At 35.2% G+C, this 17,755-nt stretch overlaps 2 protein-coding genes across 2 annotated transcripts; both read right to left on the bottom strand.

Annotated features, from left to right (window-relative positions):
* Positions 1-609: 609 nt before the first annotated feature.
* Positions 610-1,893, bottom strand: LOC119078476 (chymotrypsin-like elastase family member 2A). The gene is made up of 4 exons (XM_037186032.1): positions 1,369-1,893; positions 1,158-1,305; positions 1,024-1,079; positions 610-956 (listed from the first exon to the last, which is right to left on the bottom strand). Exons 1-4 carry the CDS (start codon positions 1,828-1,830, stop codon positions 792-794), a joined length of 831 nt encoding a protein of 276 aa, XP_037041927.1. The 5' UTR covers positions 1,831-1,893; the 3' UTR covers positions 610-791.
* Positions 1,894-12,292: 10,399 nt separating this feature from the next.
* LOC119078474 (D-altritol 5-dehydrogenase-like) lies at positions 12,293-14,564 on the bottom strand. Its single transcript, XM_037186028.1, has 5 exons — positions 14,322-14,564; positions 13,998-14,255; positions 13,697-13,934; positions 12,639-12,817; positions 12,293-12,576 (listed from the first exon to the last, which is right to left on the bottom strand). Exons 1-5 carry the CDS (start codon positions 14,457-14,459, stop codon positions 12,370-12,372), a joined length of 1,020 nt encoding a protein of 339 aa, XP_037041923.1. The 5' UTR covers positions 14,460-14,564; the 3' UTR covers positions 12,293-12,369.
* Positions 14,565-17,755: the final 3,191 nt, after the last annotated feature.

Below are 17,755 nucleotides of genomic sequence, written 5' to 3'. Positions count from 1 at the left end.
CGGCGTTAGCTATGTTTCAATTAGTTTTTACGGATAAATTACAAATTCATATAAAAATAGTCTAGATTTTTTTTACTCGAACAAATCGAAGAATCAAGCCGCATTCGTTGTATAGCAACTGATACTGAAACGTATGTGTGGAAACTTGCATAAACCAAAAATTTTAACGAAGTCACTAATTGTAGGCGCATGCAAATAGCCTAACTATTTTAAAGACGCTCTTCGCCTTTGGCTCGGATATGAACTATACACTTGTCAAAATAACAGGTTCCTGAGCGAGTTGCTTTAAACACACAAGTAAGTGGCGATTCCAGTATCCAACATAGTTTATTTTGACTTTGAATGTCTATACTTAAACCACTGAAGTACTAGAATTTTGTTATTGGCAGACGATAATTGAACTAAGGGAAGTCTCAGATTTAATGAATCGTGATACGGTTACTGTATATACTACATGTAATCTGTCTTAGACAGTCAGTTCTCTCCACGTCAACTAATTTTGTTAATTTTACAAAAAAAAAATTGATAAGAAACTTTAAACTTTAGGAAATTTCAGACTCGGAATCTTAACCAAAACCGTATTAATGAAAGCATTGCTAATTGTCGTGTGTTATTAGTAGTGTTATTTGTTCCATAAAATTCGAAAATAATTTTCCTGGGGTTGTGACGAATCAACGAGAACGAGACAATATTTATTGAGTACGCTCAAGCTTCTAAAAATTTTACTCGCCAGACCATCATCTTCGACAATGCTTAACTGTGAATTTGGACCAGCTTTAAAACGATTCTTTTCATAAATGCAGCCAAGTCTTCAAAAGCATAATGATGCAGGTACTCATAATGACTGTATGTGGTTTGTGTTGTTTTGATGAATTTTCCTCAATTGTTTTTTCGATCCAGTCCTTGTGCGAATCTACTCGTGTGAATACATCGCCGAGTATTGGACTTTCGCTACACTGTAAATGGAAAACGACTTTTAGAGTTAAATCTCTTCAAAGTAATAGACTTGAAACTCGATATTACCGCATAGTCTTCAGTTGCTATTCCCCACAAGACGTCTGTCGAAGCCAATGGAGTACCTACGTAGGTGGACGCATGGTGTGAGCGTTTTTATTTTATCGCAAGTAGGTGGACAATTCGATGTAAGAAAAGTGTACCTGCATCAAAATTACAACAACTTGCAGTGGAGCAGTAGGTACAGATGTTAGATTCATCCACGTCACTGTTGTGGTATTTGCATGTCTTAAAATCTTCAATAGAAGTCCATGTTTCTTGTAAAATATTTGTGGACTCGTTGCGTAAGCGCTAAAAAAGTGCGAAATTGCGGAAAATTTAAGCACAAGTTGACTAATCAAAAGGATCACTTACATCCGTCTGGCCCCAACCGAAGACTTTGCATCGAGCTCCATTTGTCGCTATGTCCGTATCTGACGAAAAGTCAATTATCTGCACTTTATCCATATCAAAATGTGTAATTCTGTCTTTTAGATGCAATAATGCGATATTGTTTCGCACTAGCTTCTGTCCAGTGGGATCTTTAAAAAAAACTTTGTCAAAATATATCATTACTCGTTCTTTGCTGCTGTCCACATTTGATGCACCAACGTAACCAAAAACATCTTTTAAATTTTGGTCTTTCACGCATGAAGCTGCTGTTAGTACAAACTTCGAAGCAATTAATGAACCGCCACAAAAATGTCTATAGGCACCCATTTTCCTTAGTGAGACGACAAAGTGTGGTTCCACAATGTTCTTTTGTACATCATTGCCACCAATTATACAGAGAGCGTAAGGTAGATAAAATGCAAAGCAGAGCAACAGAATTTTCATTTTGTGAATGAGATGTTGTCAATAAAAGGCTGTATTGGAACTAAATTGTTACAATTAATAATTAATTTGGGTAAGCCAACTAGGCCTTACGCAAGTGTCGCTTGCTCCCTAACTTTTTTACAAAAGAATTGTACCAGCAATATTTGATTGAGCCAGCGCCAAATGAAAAGTTAACGGTCAAAAATGACGTGTGCTTTTTTCAGCATTACACCACTGAAAAAACGGACTTCATTTTTGAACGTTACCATAAAGAAATTTTAAGTCTAAAAATTTCAAAAATTTAGTATGAGAGTATTGTGCGTATTTATGCAACAAGTTGCGAAAAGAGGTTGATGTGATGTGATTGAGCGAAGCGAGTGTAATAACCACATCGTGTGACACAAACAACCTCGTTCCGCAACGGTCTGTATACAATGTCTTCTGCAACCAGGTGATATTATTCATTTGACACCATCTTGCACTTACAATTGCGACACCTACATTCAAATAGTCAAAACTAAGTTGAAAAATGACGATCCAGATGAAAAATGAAAGGAACTTCTTTCCCCACCCATTGTATCTTATTCTAATCTGTATTTTCAGAACCTAGCAATATTACGCCTTTCTAGCCCAACAAGCTTTTCAGTTGATCCACTCATACAAACAAAACTGCATGTACGTCTTTGTAAGGTTTTACCAGTGCCACATGCGTGCGTGTAATTGTTTTATGGTTCTTAGAGCATTGTATGGTATTTTTGAACTGCATATTGGGGACCATTAATCCCATCGATTAATCCTTAATTTTCTTTCAAGCATGTTTAAACAGTCTAAGCCGTTTTTCCTACATCCTCCTGTAACTCATATTTTCAAACGCTCTACACAAGTCCAAGGGATCAGACCCTCCATTTGGTGAATAATGAATTTGAATGTTGTAAGAGAATCATATTAACAAACAACTTGAATTCTGCGTTCCACATAAGAAAAATATTACGACACGTCCGTATTTTTATGTATGGTGCATAAATGTACATAAACTGGATTGCAATTTTCTCTGTAAAAATAACCGTTCGTCTCCCACTTATAATTTACTTCAACGAAGTTTCGTGAAGCTCCTTGCATGGAGATCATCCCATAAGAATTTCTTTTACATTTTGGGAGCTTTTTATGCAATTAATATCTCTCAACGTTAGGCAATGTAATTTCATCATTTAGATTTCGCACTTTCTATCTGCTGTAGTTGGAGTTACAGTTACTACCTACCAACAATAACGCTCAGATTAAAAAACATTTCAAAAATATTGTCTTAGCTAACATCATCCAAACATTATGCCACCGTTGGTGAATTTCTATCGCTAAAAATATATTCGACATCCGCAATGCATTCCAGATCCGTCCCACACACCCATCACGCCAAATCTCCCATTTATACTCTAAAATAAAATAAGGTTTAAGGGCAACTAAAAAATAAAGACAAATTCGTTAAATAGAACTTGAGCAACGCGTACTGAATACCTTATTACACCTCAAACTTTCTTTAACTATAAAAACAAAAATATGTTTTTAGTAAACTGCCTAAAGGGTAGTCGTGATAAAACTTTTGAACGTGAGAAATTTTTGGTGCTGCTCACACATAAACTTGGTAACCTATCTATACAGACATATTCCTCTGCATACAAATATATATGAATACTATGTATGAGTGGTGTGTGCTATACGAGTTCGCTTTAAGCACAAAATGTTCCATATACTCCTCGCTTTGGACTTGCCATGGATGAAAATTTAAATAAATAACTCAACAATGAAATAAAGAAGAGGAAAAAAGTTTTTTTTATTGAACGATTATGAGAATGATATAAATTGGGTTGTTAAAAGGCTTGAGGGGGTATTTACAAGTGTATAGAGTTTAATATTTGCCTTGCCATTTTTAACGAACTTGTAATTTCTGAAAAGATAAAAGTTTTAACTTAACTTCTCTCTTTCGATTAATTTTTTCTTCTTCGTCTTCATTTTCGTTCTAGCTCCTTAAATGAGCACAAAATTTCTGTTTTTCGTAAAAACTAGGTCCCACCTTTTGGGCGGGTCAGGTCCCTTGACTGACCATTTTTTCAATATATTTTTGATCAATTTCATTGTTGAACTTCCGAAACATCACTGATACAAATACCTACATTTAATGTATCGATTACTCTATACATGACAACAAAATTTGACAGAAAAAGTTCTTCAAATAAACCTTCGAACGTAAGACCGAATGATCTTTGAGTTCTCATTTTTCTTATAAATTTGCAGCAAGATTTTCAATCAACCACAAATCGTAAAAAAAATGAGACTCGTGTGAATTACGGCCCTCGCTCCGCTCTGGCCGCAAACTTCCCACTCGTATGAGCTATCTATTATTCTGTTTGATTGCCATTTTGTCAAATTTAATCAGAGTAGATGCGAAGTTTTACGAATGTGGAACGATGAGAGGACTCTTTCACTTTGGTAAAAAATAAAAAACGCGATAGATGTTCTTCTCTTACAGTTTTGTACAAAAAAGGAAGTCCCCCGGTACTTACTAAATTTACAAAACCTTCAATCGTGAATAAAATTTGGATGGTAATAAACGACCGATAAATTAATTTATTTTTTTTTGTCGTTTCTTCACTTTTGTCGATTTTTTTCGTCGATTCAGAAAGCGACAAAAGTGAAGAATTGACGAAACGTCTCTAAGTTACATTTCGTAGAAGGATGAATTCCCTAGGAACGAACAAAACGCCTTCTCATTACATTTCGTTGAAGGATGGAGTCCCTAGGAACGAACAGAACGCCTTTGCATTACATTTCGTAGAAGGATGAATTCCCTAGGAGCGAACAGAACGCCTTCTCATTACATTTCGTTGAAGGATGGAGTCCCTAGGAACGAACCGCCATTGCTTTATATTTCCAAAATCGACAAAGTGTGAAGGAAAGCCTTTTTTTACTGATTTACTGAAGAGGTGCCAGCGACATGTACCACATTTCTATCGGTAATTTATTATTTTTTATCGGTAAAATTGAATGAGTTGTAAAATATTTTGTTTGATTGTTGGAATAATGAATTTAAAAAAAAATAATTTTTAGAAATTAGTTGAGAATGACTTAAGTTACATTGCCTACAAAGAAAGATGGTTACATTTAACATAAAAATTTCCTACACTTTTCAATCATAGTGTGCTCATTTGATAGCAGGCATTTTTCTGCCGTAAGACATTGAGTAAAAAACATCTTTCTTTGGTATAGTAGACGCATTAAATTTGTTAGTCAACTATCAAATTTGATAGTCAACTATCAATTTTGATAGTCAACTATCAATTTTGATAGTCAACTATCAATTTTGATAGTCAACTATCAATTTTGATAGTCAACTATCAAATTTGATAGTCAACTATCAATTTTGATAGTCAACTATCAATTTTGATAGTCAACTATCAAATTTGATAGTCAACTATCAAATTTGATAGTCAACTATCAAAATTTGATAGTCAACTATCAAAATTTGATAGTCAACTATCAAGTTGTTAGTCAACTATCAAGTTGTTAGTCAACTATCAAATTTGATAGTCAACTATCAAGTTGTTAGTCAACTATCAAATTTGATAGTCAACTATCAAGTTGTTAGTCAACTATCAAATTTGATAGTCAACTATCAAGTTGTTAGTCAACTATCAAATTTGATAGTCAACTATCAAATTGTTACTCAACTATCAAGTTGTTAGTCAACTATCAAATTTGATAGTCAACAATCAACTATCAATTTTGATAGTCAACTATCAAATTTGATAGTCAACTATCAATTTTGATAGTCAACTATCAAATTTGATAGTCAACTATCAAGTTGTTAGTCAACTATCAAATTTGATAGTCAACTATCAAGTTGTTAGTCAACTATCAAATTTGATAGTCAACTATCAAGTTGTTAGTCAACTATCAAATTTGATAGTCAACTATCAAGTTGTTAGTCAACTATCAAGTTGTTAGTCAACTATCAAATTTGATAGTCAACTATCAAGTTGTTAGTCAACTATCAAATTTGATAGTCAACTATCAAGTTGTTAGTCAACTATCAAATTTGATAGTCAACTATCAAGTTGTTAGTCAACTATCAAATTTGATAGTCAACTATCAAATTTGATAGTCAACTATCAAATTGTTACTCAACTATCAAGTTGTTAGTCAACTATCAAATTTGATAGTCAACATCAGATTTGTTAGCAGTTCACTAACAAGAGATGTTTACCGGTTAGAGGCTGGGCATGTACTGACGAAATTTTTCTTTTTACTTGTTTCATGCACATTATCGAAAACATACTTATACGATTTACACACACTACGCAACCAAATCAAATTTCATCAAAGTAATCTTTTTCGATAGAGGCTATAATCAACAGTGTAAAATCCTGTTTTTCCTGGATAGCTTCCAGATCCTTCGTCCCACATTGCCCATCTTCGAACTTAGCCTCGAGATTTTAATTCCACATATTTAAAAAAAAGATTCATCCAAATAGCTTGAGAATTACTCAAGTTATCGTGCCTTCAACGATTTTTTGTCACCCACATTTAACGTTTTTCATACCATTTCATACATTTTCAATCATAGTGAACTTTTTTGTCACCCACATATTTCGGTATTTTCTGGTGTAAGACCCTGACTTTCAGTCAAGGGAATGATGAAATTAAGAAAAGTCATCACACGCTGGCTATCTTATATGTGTATGTGTTTGCAGGGACCTTATATTTTCTCGCTACAATAAATATAATAAAAATGTGCTGTGGATAAAATATAAATGCCGATAAAGATTACTTCTGTTTGTGCGGATATGAATAGGTCCAATCAGCAACGTAAATGGGAAATCTTTTCAAACTTCGGCAGTTATGGCATTTATATTATTCCGAATTTGCTGAAATCTTTAAAAAAAACTTGCGAATCAGCAGTTAAGAAGTTATTTGAAGATTAATACAGAAGGAATAGCAAAGGAAACAGATAAATGTATAAATGGTGTGTACGTACAATGATGTATAGTGAGATATATCATAGACCCACCATCATCGTCATCAGACACACATATATATGAATTCGGTTCTGAGTAAGGAAAATAATAAATAAATTTTTGGATTTATGAAGGTGGAAAGTCTCTAGCATTATATATGGGAAGATGTAATACAGATGGAAGTCAAAAGTTGCCTGCAAAATTATTATTTTGATAAAATAACAAAATTAGAAAAGTTCGTAGAAAATGAGATTTATAATAAGAATTATTTTGATGTTGTTTGTGCCTCGGTTCGTGCCGATTTTATATTTTCAAAATTTGTTTCACATTTACTTTTTTTCGTAGGTGTTTTTCCCCGTCTCATTATTATTTCACGTATGGACAACTTCAACAGAATTTATTTCTTTCAAAACTTTACTAATCAACGACGTCATCAAGTCATTCTGAAACAGATTTGTTGTAATCATATTAAGTGAAACCTCACAACAAATATTGCACGCATTGCGGCCGAATCAAAATTTTGCCCTTCTCGTCATTATTCCAAATGGTCCAGGTTGTTCAAAAGTTTGATTAAGAGTCAATTCGCCAAAAATTCGAACAGCTTATATGGAATATATGGAATCGGGATTCAAGCCCATGCAGTGCCGGACTGGCTCAAAAAAGCCCTTCGAGCGTTGTATGGAAAAATTTATCAAAAAACCCTTCGTCGTCATTTATCCATACAAAAATGAAAAGGCCCTTCGGCAATCGCCCCAACGCCCATAGGGCCAGTCCGGCACTGAGCCCATGGCGATCCAAACGAGCTATGGCTCAAATGAATCGTCGTTCAATTCTGATAATATCGTGGAACAACCTTTTTCCCGAAAATTTTTTGTTGGGCTGACATAGCCCTTAGAAAAATTTTCTCCTAAGTGGTCTCGAAAATCGTTTTCTATCAATTACTCCAACATGCGAGATGTGAATAATGTCAAATTGTGTACGTTTATGGACGAGATAATAGCCAGTAAAACTAACGTGATACAGCCAAAAGATGAGCCATAGATCTTTTTTGTACAAGCCAAACTGTCAAATTGAATCAAAATTCCAAAATTTTACCTCATCAATTTTTTGAAAATAGGAAATTGAGCTCAAAATTGTTCGAGGTTTTTCACTTGTTGTGGCGGCTGGGTGGGTCGAACATCGGCGTTTGTTGGTCAATAATATTCAGCTCATCGACCTTCATAAGTGTACATAATTTGACATTATTCACATCTCGCATGTTGGTGTAATTGATAAAAAACGATTTTCGCGACCACTTCGGAGAAAATTTTTCTAAGGGCCATGTCAGCCCAACAAAAAAATTTCGGAAAAAAAGTTGTTCCACGATATTTTCAGAATTGAACGAGGATTCATTTGAGCCATAGCTCGTTTGGATCGCCGTCTGCTTGAATCCCGACTGTTCGACGTTTTGGCGTATTGACTCTTAAAACGTTGCAGTGGACGTCAGTAAAATTTATATAGAAATTTGCTTCAGCTGGTCCACACACACAAGATACAAACAAGAATACCGATTTGCGAAGTAGACATTTTCTCACCTCAGTTGGAACTTTGGGAGCATTTTTTGTGAAAAACGTTGTGTTGATCTCAGGAAAAAAGTAGGAAATTTTCTTTACTCGGGTGACTTCCTCGACAATAGTCTCGATATGAAATTTCCAACTTTTTCTTCTCTCGGTGAACATTGCCTTCTCTCATTGCCTTTCCCAGCGGATGGTCTTTTGCATTTTTATATAAAAAAGAGCATTTTCTCTGTTTTCCAAACATCTTTTTCTAGCAACTCCGGAACTGGCCTTTCCCGATAAAAAGTTTGAATTTCGAACGAAAAATTTTGGGATTGGCTTGATATAAGCGACAAGCTGCGACTGCGGCTCAAGCTGTCTTACATATATATATATATAACTAAAACACTTGCAAACAAATGAAGTAAAAGATTTTTTATCAAACCACGGCAGAGTAAAATAAACTTTAATATGTCGTGATCAAACTCTTCAAAATACTCAAATCCAACGAATTAATAGATTAGACTCTTCAGATATCGAACACACTGCTGAATATTTTATGCTGAGTAAGGAAAACTTACTAAAAACCCAGTACGACGATTGATAGATGTTGCATCGAACCAAGCATTTCAGTTAAATTCAAAAGGACAGAATACCAGTTTTTCATTGCATCGTCCCATCGTTGATAAAGTGAAACAAATTTACACCGAACTGAATGTAACAAATGTGCAGTGCATGTTCCGACCGTGCATATCTACCATGTTTCTCAACCACAAATGGTATATTTCACTATACGGTCTTCAATGTGTACCATTATTTAATAGAATCAATGCCGTTTACGGCATTCTCTTATTACCCGGCATTAATGCATTCGAATCGACTTTCACATTGTTCACACAACATCGGTCTTGTATTAATCCGAATCAGGCGAAAGCAATGTGTATCCCATGACAATATAAAATGGAAAAGTCCGGACAATTTTATTGGGTGAGCAAATTTAATTAAGATGTCTTCGGGGGGAATATATATACGATGTGTAAAAAAGGTCGTCCGGATATCGTATACATTATCAAATTAAGTGATTTTCTTAATTAAATTAATTTCTGGCAATTAAATGTTTCGCTGGAATTTCAAGGGTTTATGTTTAGGTAATGGGTTGATAATAATAGTAGTTTCGTCTTCGTTTCTGGTAGAACTTCTTTTTTAGTCTGCGGAATGTGTAGGAGGCATAACGGCTCATCTGAATTGAACTGAAACCAGAACTATCAGCAAGTAAATAGTCGTGGTAAGCCACACAAACAAAGTTAATGAATCTGTTACTTCTTTTGTTCAAAGTATAGCCAAAATGAGTGATAGTAATATTCTTGAAGATTCTTTGAAAAATGGTTTGAGCAAACAACCAGTACAGTAAATACACGAACCAAATCTAGTTTTACATTAAAAGTTTTGAGAGACAATTCGAGTGCAAGTTGTCTCTGGTGTGAGTCAATATAACAGCAAGGCGAGGAAACACCTTTACTCAGCGATTGGTGACGTAATAATCTGCCGTAATTTGCATAACGAACTTACTGAAAATTTTAAACAAAATAATTCTTTTGTTAAAATTTTCACTAAGTCCGTTATGCAAATTACGGCAGTAATGCTGTCCACGTCTTTATTCAAATGATGTAGGATAGGATAAGTCGATAAGCTGGGCAGGAAAGAGTACGCTTACCAAGCTGTTAAGCTATCTTAGAGACATATTACGGTCGATAGAGCTGACTAGTATTAACTGACAGCAGGGAATTAAGATTAGTAAAAACCCTATGAACTATGTTTGACATGGGACCCATGACATGTAGGAGCTCTACCGATTGAGCTACCTGAACTGGACATACAAATGGCATACATTTATTTCGTGACAAGAAATACTTCCATCGTTAGCTGGAGCACTATTGTTGCTATGGGGTTTTTCGACGGATCGGATTCCGATACTTGTACTCAATGCTGAATGTTCTACATGTAACATTTCATAAATATGACAACGGTTTCTGCCCACGCACTCTTCCACTTTGAGAGACGAATGCAATGTAATACTTGAAAATTATTTAAAATTAAAATTCACACCTCATCTCATCAAGCCATGGTGGTATTGGTAAAGGAACAACAAACATTGAAAGGTAGTCATATTTTTTTGCCTGTACACATCTAGCGAATCATAAGCAGAATGCATTTTTTTTCAAATTTTCACACTCGTTCGTGCTAAAGTTCAGTATAATGAGTATAATCAACCTTACCATAATGGACAGTTACAGTTGCGACTGTGTCGCCTTAAAATTATGACCTGTCTTTCATATTAGACAGACCCTGCAACGATATGATATTCGAATCTTCACAAATCCTTAGCTATGGTGTCAACGTAAAAAGCATACTACCACTGTTACGTAGTATAGTGAAAAATCGCCATTCAAAGGAAAATTTAATATAACTTCAAGTCGCTAGCCCAATCCACATTTTCTCTTCTGATTTATGTCACTGACTAAAATTCATTTTCCATGAATGGAGAAAAAATGGTAAACATTTTGCAACAGTACACAGTACGTATACAAAATGTAAAATGCAGCACCACCCAACAACAACATGATATTGCGAAAATAGCTATCCCATTTCTTTCATCTAAGATTTCTTCTGTTGCCATTTAATGGTTGTTCGTTTGCTCGTTGGCACGATATACCATCCAGATTCACAGAATGCTGAAATTCCATGCATATTTCCGTAAATGTTAGATCCGAAGAGCTTATTTCGTACTTATTATAAACTTATATCTAAACAAAACGTAATGTTCGTGGAATGATTGCAAGTTTTATGCTACGATTTTTCGCTTTATTTGTGAAAACATTTCAAGTATTTTGTACACATACTATTAAGTACATTGATTCCTTTAAATAAACATAAAAAGGAATAGAAATAGAGAAGAGAATCGAAACGAATGGAAATGAAATCCATGCATGAGACTAGATTTGAAATTAACGAACGGATTTGTAAGCCAAAAAAGAGTCTCCGGTCTCTTTGTAAAATCCAAAAAAGAATTAAATTGGTGTTCAGGGTTCTATCAGTCGATTTATAGGGATATGCTAAAATAAAATACATGTTTGTATACTTCTACTACGTTTCACAAAATTACTAATTTCCAAGGTTCTTATTCTTGCAGACCCTTGCTAATTTCAACGCTCTATTTTTTGAAGGCTCGGACAACAGGTCAGGTCACACTGAGACCAGACCTGAAATAACTATCAACCTGATTCTACCTGAATTAAAATAATCTGACCTGAATCAGTTTAAAACTTGATTCGGGCTACAACGACTTAACCTGACCTGACAGGTTACCTCATATTTTAGTAAAAAAATTTAAATTTTTCCACGAGGAAAAATTTAAATTAAAATAACTAAACATAAAGATGAAAACTTTTCATTGAAAAGTCTCGTTTTTGTATGTTTATTGACCTCAACTATGTTCTCGGATCGACAAAATTTACACGAAAACTCTCTTCTTTTCATCTTTTTATTGCTAGTCATGTAAACTAAAGGGACGAAAACTAAAAAGAAAGCAAAATTTACCTCATTTTCGTCTCCGAAGCATGAAAAAATAATCGATGAACACTGCTGGTGCTCTATTATATTTCGAATTGAATGATGAAAATTGTGAAGTGATAGATTTTGATTCAACGTTACATAACGAAGTAAAAGATTTAATGATTTTTCACAACGCAGACGAGAGAAAATAGTCATTTCCTAACCTTAACTGAAACGTAGGGAGCCTTTGTTGTGAAAAACGTTATGTTGACCTCTGGGAAAAAAAGTAGTAAATTTAATTTTCTCGCTACGCTATAGTTACAAGCAACACCATCGAAACTATGTTACCAAATAACTATTTCTGCAATAAAAGGTCGAAAAGCGTTGTGATAAAATATATTTTTTTATTAAATTTTCTTCTGGAGTATGTTCAAGTTTCAGCTTTGAGAACCACTGCTCACTTTCTAAAAACATTTGAACACAGCCTTACTAATTTCACCGTCACGAAGAGCCTGCAAGGCTTCCTTATATTCGGTCAGTTTAAAAACGCGAATTCCCAACTTATTGTAGTCAAGATATCGCTCACCCATCGCATGCAATAGATCCAATGCCTTGGGAAACATAAACGGATTGATATTCACGCCCAGAACTTTCAACTCCTTCATGAAAAACTGAAAGAAAACAATATTTATCAGCAACGGACCGCATCGACAGTTGTTTTGTAATATTTAACATCAAACGGACGAATAGCGAATGTCGACTTAGGATTGGCTACACCAAAGATGCATAGACACCCGCCATGTTTCAACAGCGATACAGCGCTTTCCATTGCCGGGCCAGAGCCGCTACAGTCCACAGCCAGATCAAACTTATCTTTCACTTGAGCTGGCGCCTTTACGTCATAGTCCAAATCTGAAAGATTTAGTATTTGAAAAACAAAAACTAAAACAAAAATAAGATTTTTTCCACTACTATTCTCAGTGATAACTTGAATGACCCTGAGAAAGTTGAAACCTGTAACTTCACTATCGCATCTACATGTTGTATATAATTAGAAATTGTTGATTACATTTAATTTGAATACTTAACAATCGCCATCACTCGGTCAATCATGTGTATTCGACGAAGTGCGTTTAATATTCAAAGGAACGAAATGTCGAAGTGCACAATTTATTTATTCAAAGCGAAAAAAAAGACTGCTCGCATACGAAATTGTTCTAGTTGAGCGACTTGATATAGTGTTCCAGTTCATTCAATACAATTGTGGCTCGTAGCCTCAACTGTTTAAAAACTGTGCCGACTTCCATCTGAACCCACAGCCTCGAAACTGTTCTAAAAATATGCTAACCACTCGAAAGCTATGCTAACTGTCTGAAAACTGTGCTAACTGTTCGAAAACTGCGCTGACTATTCAAAAACTGTGCTAACTGTAAGAATCTATGTAATAATGACTCTGATTGTAGAACTGAATTCCACAAAAACACACAAAAATCAATCGAAGAATTTATTGAAAATTTACGAGGTCATCACACATTACTCACTCACTCGAGAAATTACTAATTTTAGACCACCATGTATGCAAAAATGTATCGAGAAAATATCGAAATGCCCGCGTAATCTGTGAATGACTCCTTAGTGACCTTGAGAAAGAAGACGAAAAACTGGCAAAGTCTATAATAGTCAAAAGGTCGAGTCTAAAATTTTCACAGAGAGGATGCAGAAAATTGAACGGCTTGACAAGGACTAGAAATGTATCGATGTTTTACTTGATTAGGTACTTTTCGAACTCACCCAAACGCTCAACTGCCAGACGTCTCTTTTCCTGTGGCTCACTAACCGTAACAGTCTTTCTAAGTCCATGTAAATGAAGCATAGCTGTCCACAATAAACCGATTATTCCCGCACCAAGTACCAAAACTTTCTCTCCAATATGAATCGTGCCTATTCTATTCCAGCCATGGGCAATGCAGGATAATGGTTCTGCTAGAACAGCATGTTGTAAATCCACACCATCGGGAACAAGGTGAACCTAACGAATTTTGCTCGTTTGACGCAAAATATTCTTCTGCTTTGAATGATGCTAAGAGTATACCTGACTATCTGGCACAATAGCATGGGTTGCCCAACCCCCATTTCTGAAGATTCCGATCGTACTTCTCAAGCCACCGTTTTCACAAAAATGGTATGTGCCCCGGTGGCACAAATCACAATTGTTGCAACCATTATTCGGATTGACCGCAACTTTGGCTCCGACTGTAAAGTTATGCACTTCACTGCCCACAGATTCAACTGTACCAACAAATTCGTGTCCCAATGTTAGTGGACTATCACTTTTCGCAGGAAACTCGCCCTTTAGAAAAAAAGAGGAAAAAAATCGTCGCCACGTCATGTTTCAACTAAGCTACACGAAACTCACATCCAAGATGTGAAGATCCGTTCCACAAATGCCCGAATATGCAACTCGTATCAACACCTCATGTCCTATTGGTTTTGGTATGGCACACTTGTTGAGTGTGAGTTCTTTCGTAACGTTATGCAAGCTTAAGAATTCCATAACAACGCAGTTAATTCCGAATACAATCGACACTAATAGTATTTGGGCTCGTCTAGGTTCACGCTGTTGCAGTTTCGTTGGTACTGATTTTGATAAACAGCGGACGATGATTTATATTATTTACATTTTTAGTGTAATCAATATAATCGCTTGAAATTTGCGTTGACTGAAGTGTGGTTCACATTCGTCTACACATAAAGTGGAACAATTTAGTGTTTATGTATCACGAGTCCAAATGGAATACAATGGAATATCACGGACAAATGAAGTGCAAGTCTGCTTGCATAAACAAATGAAGTAAAAGATTTGGAAGCAGATATTGACAACAAAAAACGTAAGAGATTCTGCAACTACTTTTGAATGCTTTTCATTTTAAACTTCTGATTGTAAAATGAACTCGAAGTAATGGAGTAATGGCAAATTAGGTCTATGAAAGTCACAGGAAGTGGCTTGAAACAAATCTGAAGTAATGTGAATAACACTACTCAGAGTGACTGGAGATAAAGATGAAAGACATAGCTCATCTGCAACGTGGTACTTCCGCGACATTTTTTAATAATTTTTCTTCAAAAATTCTTCTAGCATCACCCTCGGCTTGTCATTAGTTGGGTGAAGAAGACGAAACTAACAATTTAAGTGGCAAATTTAAAGGATTTTCTAAGTACACTCGCGGAATTCTGAAAACCGACACATTTTCAGTTTTGTGTTTTTTCAGCGTTTTGTGATTTTTGCATGTATTTTTAAAGGGAGAAATCAAGAACTCGCGTAAAACACAAAAACAGAAAATATGTCGGTTTTCAGAATTCCGCGTGTGTACAGTGGATGTCAGTGAAAGTTAGTCTTGAATTTGCTTCAGCTGGTCCACTCATACAAATAAAAGTGTGGATACTTGTGTATACGGGTGACATGGTCACTGACATACAGCGCCTGATATTGGTAAAACCGATAAATACATGTGATCAGTTTAGTTTGTATCAGCTAAAAACAGCCGAAGCAAGTTTATGCCTAAATTTCATTAACGTCCACTGTATTTTGCGTCTGATTGCGATTGTGGTTACGGTTGAAATATTTAAGTTTTGAAGCACAAATTTATGCGAAAGGTAAGCGCAATGTAGCCAATTACAGAATACGAAAAAGGAGGATGATTTTTAATCTTATAATTCATTTTCGTCTCTATCTTAATTTGTTATATGTAATACGAAATCGTCATAATTTTACCAAAAGACATAAAACAAAAAGCGAAGAGATATCTTCTTTATCGTTTGCTATAACCCCGGGTGCCTATTTTGTATAATGACAATAATGACACTCATATTTAAAAATTATTAGGTTGTAAAAGTTTGGAAACCATATTTTGTAATGCTTTTTAACCCCTTTTCTTGTTGGGAAAAGTTTTCCTTCAAAATATTTTCTTCTAAATTATACTCTTTTTACGGAGAGTCGTAGTAGTACATTCATCCTTGAAAATGTAATGATGGCTGTTTTCTATATTCAAACTTTTCAAAGTTTAAATGAAGATATTTTGTTCGGTTTTATTTTGGATATTTTTATTTTCAGGTTTTTTTTACTTCTATCTTTCTTTCTTGGCTCTATTTAGATTATGTTGTATTAACATAGGTAGAACCACTTTTTGTGTGAGCTCCTTTCAGTTGGAACAATCGCACTTTCAGTTTAAATAGAGCTTTTTATCGAAGTGAAATAAACAAGACTATAGATTGATAAATACTTAACGTATCCTGTTGAAACTTTTTGCATTCCTAATACTGCGGGTTCTTATGTCATCGATTTAGAACTTTTTTGATTTTTAACGACGAGATGACTTTCCGAACTTAATCTTTTTCTTGGTTGTTTTGAACCGGTAAATAACGGAAGTTTAACGGTCTTAACGTAAAACTTAAATATCGCTGGCGAAACTAAATATTTTTTGATGATTGGACCAGAATCTGAAAGGTTCGCTAGAAGAACTTTGTCTTGGAAAATGAAAAATTCACTGAGTTATCCGGGGTCCCTGAAAGTTATACCGGAAAAAGCGCAATATAACTATTCTTGAGCGTCCTCTAACTACTCCCAAGAACTTCCAACGCCAGAACTTAAGAAAGCCACGCCATCTGTTATCAATTGAACAACTTAAATTTGTTGCATAATTTTTCAAAACAAAGACAAAAGTGGTAGTTCGGGCCATGAAACGTACTCGGGACTGAGCATTACGTCTTTGGATCGGGTATACAGAAGTATAAGACGTGTGTGTACTGTTAAATCAGACAGAAGAGTAACGCAGGTTCTCTACTAGCTCCGATACGCAAAAATTTAACTTTACAACCAAGGAATACTAAAAAAATTGCGTCACAAATGTCAGATGTTTTCGGTTCTCCTTCTGTAGTAACTCTACTTTCGATTAAAGCTTTTGTTTACTTACATAGAAAAAATTTAAATTTTAAATTTAAATTCAATTTATGTAACGCTTTTGCCTGTTGCTCATCGCTTTATTGTATTATATTACTATATTCGTTCTTTAGTTGGCCTTAACATGGTATCCGTGATATTAATACTTTTGTAAGTAAAGCACTTGCATCACCTTGCCTCTTCTAAGAGGATTTATCTGATATCATCTCTTTCGTAGATCAAGGTTGATTCAGGACCTATGTCTAAAATACCAAATACCACACACTATTCCACTCTTAAAACTCTGAGACTTTGTCGAAGAAACGAAAACTCCAACTGCCACAGTTTTAAGAATGTGACCTGACCTGACCTGACACAATCAAGCCTGGTGCCTTCGCACACGACCAGAAGGATATGAACGTTGGAACTTTGGTAGCACAAAGCGTTACCGACAGAACCACCTTTTGATCCTCCAAGTTATACAAGTTGACATGTACAACTTAAAACTAACAACAACCACCGTCGCTCGACTTGTGGCCGGACTAGCTACTAAATTTGTCTCAATATAGTTGAACATAGTCTTCATTGAAATTACCTGTATTCATTCAAGTTAGTACCTTGTTTGCCCATTCGATTTGTCGTCATAATAAAATATGCAAAAAAGTGAAGATCGTAGCTAGTGCCAGCATTGATTCCAATATTTAAACCATTCCATTTATCCACCCAAATTCATTGATATTCATATACAGCTCGTAGAGGAAATTAACAGTTTTGATGTAGACTTGCTCTCAAATTCATTTTTGTATCTCTTATCCGCCAAAAAAAGCTTCCAACAGTCCAAAGATCATTCTAGTCCAATCGGGGATCCACACAATGGATCCCCATCGTAAGTGGCAGTGGGGAGATGAACCAAC

Source organism: Bradysia coprophila, unplaced genomic scaffold (genome assembly GCF_014529535.1).
Source record: "Bradysia coprophila strain Holo2 unplaced genomic scaffold, BU_Bcop_v1 contig_297, whole genome shotgun sequence".
In the NCBI taxonomy this organism is placed as follows: domain Eukaryota; kingdom Metazoa; phylum Arthropoda; class Insecta; order Diptera; family Sciaridae; genus Bradysia; species Bradysia coprophila.
Note: the sequence above shows the minus strand (reverse complement) of the source record. Positions and strands in the feature narration are given on the sequence as shown.